Source organism: Rhinopithecus roxellana, chromosome 11 (genome assembly GCF_007565055.1).
Source record: "Rhinopithecus roxellana isolate Shanxi Qingling chromosome 11, ASM756505v1, whole genome shotgun sequence".
In the NCBI taxonomy this organism is placed as follows: Eukaryota; Metazoa; Chordata; class Mammalia; order Primates; family Cercopithecidae; genus Rhinopithecus; species Rhinopithecus roxellana.
Window position 1 is genome coordinate 81,785,119 of NC_044559.1, and position 12,326 is coordinate 81,797,444.

General features: G+C 35.7%; 1 protein-coding gene across 1 annotated transcript in view; it reads right to left on the minus strand.

Moving 5' to 3' along the window:
- Positions 1–1,074: 1,074 nt before the first annotated feature.
- The window catches only part of TNKS2 (tankyrase 2), a 68,449-nt gene continuing 57,197 nt past the window's right edge, over positions 1,075–12,326 (minus strand). Inside the window, exons 23-27 of the mRNA XM_010387095.2 lie at positions 11,950–12,024; positions 9,044–9,149; positions 6,927–7,113; positions 4,264–4,420; positions 1,075–3,505 (exon numbers count right to left, since the gene is read on the minus strand). Coding sequence (XP_010385397.1) covers positions 3,443–3,505; positions 4,264–4,420; positions 6,927–7,113; positions 9,044–9,149; positions 11,950–12,024 — 588 coding nt within the window. The 3' untranslated portion in view covers positions 1,075–3,442. The remainder of the gene's footprint in view (positions 3,506–4,263; positions 4,421–6,926; positions 7,114–9,043; positions 9,150–11,949; positions 12,025–12,326) is intronic.

Consider the following 12,326-nt stretch of genomic DNA (forward strand, 5'->3'; position numbering starts at 1 on the left):
TGTCTAAACTAGTCAGCACAAAAGGGTAGGAGGTGTGGAGACACAGGAGACAGGGAAAGGCATATTACAATTTAATTTTATAGAAGTCTGACAGTTCTGGTGAAAAATGAGTACCACCACTATACTTGGTTCCTCTGTCACTCTAGTCCTGTAATAGGACAGGGCAGCAGGTAAAGGCACAGTCAGGAGTACTGATCGTAAGAGCTCTGGGAAATTTGCATGTTTCCTTGGCTCATCAACCTGCAAACAACTGGATCACAATAAACACCTGAGACTGGCATGCATACTTGAAACAGCAGCAAATACCTTCCATATTACCCTAAATGAAGCAGACACACAGAGCTGCTGAAATGTATTTAAAAGCCAAAAGACTTAAGAATTATCTGCACCATCATTCTCTTCTTATAGAAAGCAGGGAATTGATCACACGCAAGGAAATTAACATACTGAAGTCTAATATACACATGTGATTATACTTTCTTTTAATAGCAATAAATACCACTAACTTTGAGATTTGGAAACTTATAAGAATGTTTTCATATGACACAGAAATAAAAATATATTCCTTTTTATAAGTTAAGAAGATTAATTTCCCAGGAATGAGCTTTAAGGTTTACCAAAGTTGTGCTGAATAGACTAAATGTTGAAAGTATCTCGCCGGGCGCGGTGGCTCAAGCCTGTAATCCCAGCACTTTGGGAGGCCGAGACGGGCGGATCACGAGGTCAGGAGATCGAGACCATCCTGGCTAACACGGTGAAACCCCGTCTCTACTAAAAAGACAAAATCTAGCCGGGCGAGGTGGCGGCGCCTGTAGTCCCAGCTACTCGGGAGGCTGAGGCAGGAGAATGGCGTGAACCCGGGAGGCGGAGCTTGCAGTGAGCTGAGATCTGGCCACTGCACTCCAGTCTGGGTGACAGAGCGAGACTCCGTCTCAAAAAAAAAAAAAAAAAAAAAAAAAAAAAAGAAAGTATCTCACAGCTACTTTCATTTTAATGAGCAAGTACAGCTACAATATTCAATATTTCAAACTTCAAACTGCATTATTTATCACTATTAGACTCAGAACTACATTGTTTTCCTGCAATTGTGGTTTATTGTAATCTTAATTCATTTTCTCAAAGACCATTCAACACATTTATACTATTCCAGTAATTACCATGCTACCCAGAAAAACAAGTGAAGAGTTTTATTAAGCATTAAATGAGGGTATGGAATGTGATACAAGTATGACACTGAAGATGGGTATAATAGTACTACTTGCACATAAAGTTAAATTTCACTTCAAAAAAAAAATCACAAGACAAAAGAAAAAGCAATTCCATCATCATAAAGTAAGCTATTTCATGCAACGTACTAATACGCCCCCTCCCCCCAAAACCCCAACTTCCCAACAAACAAAAAGCTATCTGAAAATACTGCCATGCTAACATATGAACCACAGTATATTCATTCATGGAAAAACACACTCATTAAGCAATTGATTAGATGAAATAACACAGTTTGCAATATTGTAAACTCACAGACCACAATGATTTCACATGAAAAGCAATTTCAGATTCACTCATAGGGTGAGTAATATGGGCTACATAGTTGCGAGATAAGGTAAATATAAACCCCATTAATTCTCTCATTATCTTCTAATTATAAAACCTGGAAGCTTAGATAATCTGAAAAATTCATATAAAATTTGGCATACTCCGCTTGTGTTCCAAGAAAAGACTTTAGGATATTTATAATTATTAGAGAGCTGTATAAAAAGCACTTCAAGGCCAGGATTTGACTTCTTAAATAACGATCATAATTTACATCACAGAAACAACTCCAGAAATGCATTTACTCTGATCAACTCTTATTCAGGACAAGGAACATGATTTTCTAGCACTTTATGTACAAGTTACTGCAAAGGGCCAGTTAATTTACAGACTGAATAAAATGTAAAATAAAGGTGAACTGGTACAGAGAGTGATGGAGAATGTTCTCATTAAGTGAGTAAAGATCTTTCCTCGACTTTGAAGGGAGCTAGAGTCAACAAGTAAAAGAGACTGCCAAGCCGTAATGGATGTATGTCTCTGTAACAAGATGCTTAAGCATGCTTCCTGGAAAACAGTTTTATATTAGAAAAATAGGAATGGCATTTTATGGGACAGCATTTCCTTCTATAGCTGCCAAACTGAACACAGGCCTGGTCACCATATGGTGCACAAACTGAGCATATTTCCAGTTGGGCATAATATCATGGAGAGAAAACCCAGGAGCAAGAAGCACCTGTTTCACTGCACTTGCCCATTCAGGAGGCCTGGAGGGGACTGAGACAAGTACATTTTATAGTTCTAGGTTAAGTTTACCCATGATGTATAGATTGGCTACAAACACAGCAATAAAACCAAGTAAAAAGAACCGGAAAAAAAATACTCAGGATAAAAAACTACCCAGTCCTGTTTGTGATTTTTTTTTTCCCCTTTTAGATTTAAGGTAATTAGAATAGATTGGGAAATGATTTAGGATTACCCTTCCCACCCTGGAAATGTAGCATCCTACTTACGTTCCATGAAAAGAACACAGTAATTGTTCAACAGCAAGATTCAGTTTCTCTAAAAAACAGGAACACTTTGCTCTAATTTTCACAGAATGACTTTAGAAAATTTTCCAACATGAGAGCTAGAAATTGAGGCCAGTAAAGAAGCTTCTTTAGTAATCAGGACCTGCCATAGTTAGAGCTCTTTGGAATGTGTCTTATACATACAAAGGTATCACAAATTAAATCTTCAGCATGTTCATAAGTTCTTAAATGAGAAAGATTTCTAGTGACAGGTAAAGGCTCCCATCAGCAAATTAAATCTGATACCTCAATCTTTCCCAACTAACAACTCAACATAGCCTCTGGAATCAAATGTAAAGATCACTCAATCATGATGATGTAAGATGAAGTACAGATGAATAATACATATGAAAAAAATTTTGTAAACCGCTGCAGTTCTAAAACAGATTTATATTACAAAGCAATGTAAATAAATATTGGGCTAGTACAAAAGCTCTTATTTACAGTTTTACAAATGAAATTGTATTCAGTGTAAATGCTGTGTTTTAAAGAACACAGTATTGTATCAGTAAAATGAGTTCTGTTGAGGGCATTACAGTTTGTTAGAATCAATGCATAACATATAAAAGGTTCAAGTTAACTCTGTTTATAATTTAGTACAGACAAACCCAGTTTAACCTGGAATGGCATCTGTTAAAGTGCTGAAAAAACAGGAAATATTTAGAAAACACTGTACATTATTAAAGCTTTATCAAGTCAGAATGTTAAACTTCTTTCACATTTGTATCCTTTTGCCACAGGCCTGTGGGCAAGATTTTTTTTCAGCAAAGGAGTAAAAGGTAGAGGCCACTGCTGCTTTGATGATTTTAGGTTCAGTGGAATTAGTTTCTTAAAATAACTATTTATCCATCAACCATACCTTCAGGCCTCATAATCTGGTAAGTAATTAAATACTCAGGATAAGCCTGGAAGAGAAAGACAAATTCAAATAATGGTACACAAATTTTCCTGAACGATAGAGATTCCGTAAGTATTCCTAGTCTTAGGGAGGAGGTTCTAAATTAGTGTTGTAGATCAGAATCATCTAGGGACATTTTCTCAAAACATCTTTACCCTGACTACAGTTCTTTAGACTCTCAATCAGCAAGTCTAGGATGGATACTAAGTTCATGTCTGATTTTAGTAACTGAGGTGATTCTAATATCTACCCCCAGTTCACAACACTGCTCTAGAACTACTTTTGGCTTTTACTGAGCGCAAAACACAATTATATACTTCTTTGCTACAGACAGGCTGTTAAATACAAGATTTCAATCATTTATAAGAGCTAAAAAAAATCCGGAACAATTGACAAAATTTGAATAAAGTCTTCTTGTTTTTAGGAAATTTATAATTGAAATAGTTAATGGTAAAGGGACATGTCCTGCAACTTACTCTCAAACAGTTCACAAAAAAATATGTACAAACACACACGCAAGGAAGGAAGGAGAGAATGATAAAAGAGAAAAAAGATAACAAAATATTAACATTTAGGAAATCTAGGTAAAGGTTATAAGGGAATTCTCTTCACTATTTCTGTAACTTTTCAAATCTGAATTATTTCCAAATAAAATTTTTTAAAAATCCAGCTAAGGTAGTATGTCTTCTCAATTCAAGAGATTGGTAAAAAGTTAAAGTATGCCTCTCTAGCATTTTTGAAGATGAACAAATAAAACTGCATTACCTGTTCTCCTCTGTAAATAACATATTCAGCTAATGCTAGGCCGTTTACACTGGGCCGACCAGTGACTGAATGATGACCTGGAGGAGAATGTGCCATTTTCATTGCACTGAACTGCAGGAAAGACTTTCCCAAGGTTACCCGGCAAAAGAGCAGCTGCCTATAAAATGAAAAGGAAAAGATCACCCTGAAGGCAAACTTGACACATAAATATGACAATGTGTGGACACGGCATAAGTTTTACAAATTTATTTATACATAAATACTTATAATTGTTTTTATCATTTTACCCCTAAAAGAACTTTTTAAGAATGTCTTCTATTACTCTTATTAATGAAATAATCTGTCAATTTAGTTACTCCTTATTTTAACTATGAAACCTGAAAAAGGTAATAACCTTATAGAGATGCAGACTCTACCACCTTGTTTGTGTCTCAGCAAAAAACACAAGTCAATGACAAAGTGGGAAGGAGAAAGTTTAAGGGTCTTCCATCAAGTGGCTTGCAAAGTTGGACACATATCTAATTAAGTCCAGTTGATTTTTACCTTCAAAATACATTTGAAATCCATTTACTCTTCTTAATTCTACTGTCACTATTAAGTCAAATCACTGAAATTTTCACCTGGACTATCACACAATGGCTTTCTAAACCAGTCTTCCTGTTTCTTCTCTAATTCCTGTCCAAACCTTTCCCATCCAAGTAATTAAAACAAACAAAAATTAGATCAAGTCACTTTTCTGCTTAAAACCTTTTAGAGGCTGCTCACTGTACTTGGGAGAAAATCCAAATTCTGTACAATGGCTCCAATTTCTTGAATCTCATTTTATGTTCATTCTGCCCCATGCACATTAGTTTTCTTCTCTTCACAAAGGCCAAACTTCCCTTATTAATGGTTCCCCCATCCATATAATTTTCTCCATTACTGGAATGGGATCTATTTTGCCACTCTTCCACTGGCTGATACACACTCAATTTTCAGACTTCCCCTGAAATGTTACTTCCTTAGATAGGTCTCCCCTCACCACCGGTTTCAGAAGATTATCTTCCCACTCCTCTCAGGCATGTGATTGGCCTTTCTTAGTTTCAAACAACCTTTTAGTATTAATGTTACTGTTTCCTTTTAGAAGATAACAGGAGATGTCAGTAGACCAGTTGATGGTTCTATCTTCCAAAGAAGAGGGAGGTATTAGAATGTTGCTTATGACTAATAATTAGAACTATTTAGCCTTCAGACCATATATGACAAATAAAAACAGCAGTGTTCAAATTTACAAAATCTCAGGAAATTACATGCCTCCTAACCACTCCAATTTATGATCTAAAATAGAAGTGAGTGGGACATCATACATAGGATGGCCTACTGTGTACTACCTATGCAGTCCTAAATTTAGAGGGATAACAGTAATAACAAAACAAACACAAAGAAAGAACCTGTTTCCCTCCATGACTGCAATTCTTCAGCTCGGAAGTCCTTTGAAATCAGCTGGGAAGCTTTAAAAAATTCTAATATCCAGATCATGCCCCAGACTAATTAAATGAGATTCTGTGAGGGTGGCACACAAGCATTAATAGTTTTTTAATATTCCCTGGATGATTCCAATGTGCTGCCAAAGTGCAAAATACTGCTCTAAGGGTTTTTTCTAGATTAGTGGCCAGAAATACAGCATCACATCTGGGAACCTGGTAGAAACTCAAATTCTAGAGCCCCACCCCAGATCTACTAAATCAGCAACTGAGAAGGCAGAGCCTAAGAATCTGTGATTTAAACAAGCCATCTAGGTGATTATATGCATGCTAATGCTTGATAAACTACTGCTCTATATATTCAATAAGCAGTGCCCTGTTGAATAAATCTCAGGAATTAATCTTACTGGATTTTTCAAATGGCATAACTTTTTGCCTATAAGGATTTTATAAGTTAGGGACAAGTTACTTAAATAATTTTTAACAAGTGAGTTAGCACAGGTAATTAAAAGTGGGAAAAAAAGTGCAAAGTAGTTATTTGATTATTATTTCCTTTCAAAAAGGATCAGTGTTTTAATTTTAAGTTCTTATAGTAGTATTGCAAATTGAGGATTAGGATCGTATCACAGTGGAAGAGAGGCTCAGGCACTGCCATCAAATAATTAGACCTGACAAATAATGCCATTTTAGCATTTGAATACTAGATTTTTAAAGAGTCCACAGAGTCCTACAATACTCAAGGGCTATAATAAAGCCTCTTTCATGCCTAATGTTACTTTCTACTCAGCATGCTTTAAGGCACCAGATAGTCTAATGATTAGTCAACCAGGTCAAGTGCTTAAATTATAATTGGCCCATACGGATCATTTAATAAATATTAGCTATTATTATAATCGGTGAGAGGGCCAAAAGCAATCTAAAACATGCCTAGCGGGGGTGGGATAGCATTAGGAGATATACCTAATGTAAATGACGAGTTAATGGGTGCAGCACACCAACATGGCACATGTATACATATGTAACAAACCTGCACACTATGCACATGTACCCTAGAAAGTATAATAAAACAACAACAACAACAACAAAAAACATGCTTAGCTTGCATTTCTAAGGCTGTCCAACATAATGCTTTGCCCTCAAAAATGTAACTAGTTCTTATCTGATTATTACCAAAATAAATGAGAACAAGTGCTCTCTTACCTGTGGCAAATGTAACAAGATCGGTCTTTGTGAACTGGACACCCAGTACCGCCTCCAATTCCATATACATATTGATTGCTTTTGGAAGAGTTTTCAGCAAAATAAATGCCAGCTCCAAACATGCCACCTATGTACGCATGCCTTTCATCAAAGCCTTTGTGGATAATTGCATTCACAAAAGGAGACCCTGAAACACATATAGATGGTTAACAACAATTTAAAATTTATCTTAGAAGAAAAAGTAAAAAACTAGTTTCTTAGAAACTGAATTCTTAAATATACAGCCCCACCATAATAAAGCCAAAACGAAAAAGGGTAACAAGTTAACTGTCAGCCAGCTTACTATTTTAGAATAAAGAACTGCTAACATCAACTAATGTTTCTAATAGAGTGCTGGGTCATGTGCTAAAATAAGGACACAGATTGAACTAGAAAAACAGATTACTTGAAATATCAATGTAAGAGTTACCAAATGCCAGACTGCAAATCCATAAAAATCCAACACCAAGAGCCTCATAATTCACTTTAGATAGCAAAGCTAAATGCAATTAGGTCTTGGAATGATGCCTATGCCTGTGTGGTTTGTTTTTAGATATCAAGTGGCTCAAGTAGACTTTCACATTCTTTTTTTTTTTTTTTGAGATGGAGTCTCGCTCTGTGGCCCAGGCTGGAGTGTAGTGGCATGATCTTGGCTCACTGCAACCTCTGCCTCCTGGGTTCAAGCAATTCTCCTGTCTCAGCCTCCTGAGTAGCTGGGACTATAGGTGCACACCACCACATCTGGCTAATTTTTGTATTTTTAGTAGAGACGGGGTTTCAACATATTGGTCAGGCTGGTCTCAAACTCTTGACCTCAGGTGATCCACCCACCTCGGCCTCCCAAAGTGCTGGGATTATAGGTGTGAGCCACCGCACCCGGCCCCATTTTCACATTCTTATTCTCTTTCTTATACCTCTTCTCTTCTATCCTTCCACTTCTGCCTTTCATCAATTGCGATACAAGATTCTATCTGCAAATGTGGTGCTTTCCCTCACCCCCTGCATATTGACTTCCCTTTCCTCTTTCCTTGGGAGTGGAGTAGAGTGACGGATGGAAAAAGTCAAGAAACCACAGCTAATTCATTTATCAAGATCATGTTCCCTGTCCACAGAGAGACAGGAAAATATACTGAATTCTACTTTACAGAAATACAGATGAATAGAATCACTTTTTGAATTAACTTGGGAAAACCAAAATTATTTATATTACAAATTAGAAAAACCACATTATAACCATCACGTTAACAGGTAATAAATATGCTCTGTGTCAAGAGATTATCATGATAATTATTTAGGGTTTTGGAATAAGGAGTTCAACATGTTTAGATACTGCACATGAATCCATTCTGTTACAGCCATTCTCCCAGGGTATTATGAAATTTACTGTGTTTTAAAGAACTTTACAGGTCTCTAAATTTTTCTGCAATCAAGGACAAATGAAGAAATAGACTGGAACTACTATGGGTAATGTACTTGAAGACCTCATAAATACTACATTAATATATTTAACTTCGCTAAAATTTGAAAGACTAACCAACACCTGCCAGCTTATAATACAAAAAAGTAGAAAATTCCAAGAAGAATAAGTAATTGTGCTTTCAATTTAATTCTATGGTTTCAATTCTACAGTCATCAGAAACTCTACAGGTTCAATAACAATAGCTGTTTGTCAAATTGTGTGGGTTTGATACTTAGAATAAAAATCAGAATAGGATGTATATCTTCTTCTGAGGTGATTCCCAGGTCTTATTTTTAATTCAATCAACTAGTTAAAAGTAAAACACAAAATTTCTTAGAGTGACCATAAGCAAAATTTACTATTTAAAGAAAAAAGGAAAAGATAGTCAACACTCTCATTTCTATTTTTTATTGTGGTAATCTTATTTAAAAACAATCCATTATAAAATACACAAATTCAAAAGAAGTTGAAAACATAAATGTAAAAGTTACAGAAATACTAGGTTTATTATAAAAGAATGACATAAAGAATATACAGGCTTATTATTATTTCATATCTGAACAAAAAAAACTATCCTAATGTGGAGAACAGTGGTAGAGTCGGTAGGGAGGAATCTTACCATGAAATAGCATTCGTTCATTGGCATGGTTGTGGTTTTCTTCAGAAACTTCTTTTCTCCGGTGAGTATATCTTTCCCATAGTTTCTTGTTACAAACCTTCTGAATCTATAAAGAATAAACCAGAAAAACCAAATCTTTAAGTATTACTTACTGATGACTTCTTCATCTAAACCAAAGATGGGCCATACATTTAGCTAGAAGGTAGGCAAAACTTTCCTCTGAAATATAAAATGTGTTATTTTAATCAACTAAAAATACTCTGTCCCAACCATAAAGTTGGAAGTATAGCTACATTTTGAAGATTAAAAAAATTCAAAGAAAAAAAAGGCCATATGTGAAGGTCAGGAATACTGTTAATTTATTAAAACACTTCCATTCTCATTAACTTAAAACTATTACAAAAACACCTCCAAATCAGACATGCCGAGTTTTTTCTGTGTTAAGTACTAGAAATTTTGAGTATCCTTTTTCCCCCAATGTATCTGTCTCAGAGTGCCATATTAATCTGTTTAAAATTAAGAATATTTGAAATAGTGTCCCCCAGCCCCCAACACACACAAAATTACTTCCTTGACCTTCTAATTCTGAAAATTTTTGTCTGCAAAAGATTTTAAGGTGGATGTCAGTCTCATTAGGGGTATTTCTAGGAAAAAAATTCACAATACCAGCGTCGTTTCTTAGCTGTGTTTATAGGTGCTACAGCCCCCTGCTGGTTCCTAGAGCACACCTGGAAGCTGATGGTGTTAGTCTTGGCTCAAATAACGCAAAATATTATCATAGATGTAATCAAGGACCATAACTGTCACAAATAGATCTCATTTATGCATTAAAAAGTAACAACAACAACAAAACCCTGTTTCATCACTGAAAAAATTTTCATTAAACACTGCATGAAAATACCTTTGTTAGAGGAAGAAAACAGTGTATCTTTCTCAAATCCAACTACTTTAGAAATCAAACACACAATCTCTCTCCTGTTCTCACACCTAACAAAACTCCACACGTTTTGTTAACGCCTGTAGACAAAGCAGACTTGACTGAAATGTACCTGTAGTAGGCACGTATTTCTCTGATTAAATATTATACTCATAGTATATTATGAAACAGTAATACAATACAGCTGAAAGATTTGATACTGTTCAGTTTAACATTTGTATATTAGAAAGGCATTTGCCACATTTTCATTCTAACTTTATGTCTTATTCTTACAATTATTAGGAATATACTGCATCAATGTAGTTAATACAAACTCATTATGCATGAAGTATGGTGTGCGGTTTTGATTACCATAGTTCAAGAAAAACATAATGTTGAAAAAGTTCCTAAGAAGAGTAACTGAAATCAGTAAGACAGGACAGTCACCAAATGACTCAAAACATTTTAAAAATATATATTTTTTGGAAAAGATGAGGAGAGTACTACCAAAATTTATAAAAAGGTAATATATTTGGGGACTTTCAGAAACCTGTAGTCAATCAGGATAAAAAAATAAGCATTGTATGACTATAAAGATGGTATCTGCCACAAAAAAAATTCAGCTTTGCTACAATAGAATACTTTAACAGTACTTTATATAGTCTTTTTTTTATTATTATTATTATACTTTAAGTTCTAGGGTACATGTACATAACGTGCAGGTTTGTTACATATGTATACTTATGCCATGTTGGTGTGCTGCACCCATCAACTCGTCAGCACCCATCAATTCATCATTTATATCATGTATAACTCCCCAATGCAATCCCTCCCTCCTCCCCCCTCCCCATGATAGGCCCCAGTGTGTGATGTTCCCCTTCCCGAGTCCAAGTGATCTCATTGTTCAGTTCCCACCTATGAGTGAGAACATGCGGTGTTTGGTTTTCTCTTCTTGTGATGGTTTGCTAAGAATGATGGTTTCCAGCTGCATCCATGTCCCTACAAAGGACGCAAACTCATCCTTTTTTATGGCTGCATAGTATTCCATGGTGTATATGTGCCACATTTTCTTAATCCAGTCTGTCACAGATGGACATTTGGGTTGATTCCAAGTCTTTGCTATTGTGAATAGTGCCGCAATAAACATACGTGTGCATGTGTCTTTGTAGTAGAATAATTTATAATCCTTTGGGTATATACCCAGTAGTGGGATGGCTGGGTCATATGGTACATCTAGTTCTAGATCCTTGAGGAATTGCCATACTGTTTTCCATAATGGTTGAACTAGTTTACAATCCCACCAACAGTGTAAAAGTGTTTCTATTTCTCCACATCCTCTCCAACACCTGTTGTTTCCTGACTTCTTAATGATTGCCATTCTAACTGGTGTGAGATGGTATCTCATTGTGGTTTTGATTTGCATTTCTCTGATGGCGAGTGATGATGAGCATTTTTTCATGTGTCTGTTGACTGTATGAATGTCTTCTTTTGAGAAATGTCTGTTCATATCCTTTCCCCACTTTTTGATGGGGTTGTTTGTTTTTTTCTTGTATATTTGTTTGAGTTCTTTGTGGATTCTGGATATTAGCCCTTTGTCAGATGAGTAGGTTGCAAAAATTTTCTCCCATTCTGTAGGTTGCCTGTTCACTCTGATGGTAGTTTCTTTTGCTGTGCAAAAGCTCTTTAGTTTAATTAGAGTAAGTACTTTATATAGTCTTAAACCTATAGTATTTAGCATTACCCCAAGATAAAGCATAACCCATACACTTGAATATGTTCAACAAGAATTGAATTATTATCAGTTATTAAAAATAGCACAGGGATTTGGAGAATATTAACCTTCCAAGGGTATCTTCTTCCTCAAAATAGTCTCTGATGCCAAGTCAAGGACTTACCAGGCTAGCCAGATTATATTCTTATGAAAGTTACTTATGGCTTCAGGCTTTGAAAACTATGGTCTCAGAAAACTTTACTTTCACTAATTTATTACCTTGAGAATATTATATCTGTTGAAGATTCCACCTGCATGACCTCCATCTCTGTGCTCTCGAACTGTACTTTGCATCTGTCAGAAAAATGGTTTGAAATATATGTGCATTAGCATTTGTGTATTTTCTGATTTGGGGAACATGGTTCTTGACTCATCTGATTCTACTTTTGAGAATACAAAACAGGTTGTAATATTTTTGTTATTCAAAGAATATGAGGGCTGGGCATGGTGCCCCACTTTGGGAGGCCGAGGCAGGTGGACTGCCTGAGCTCAGGAGTTTGAGACCAGCCTGGGCAACACGGTGAAACCCTGTCTCTACAAAAAATACAAAAACAAAAACAAACACAAAAACAAAGAATATGAGTCTTATAAATTCA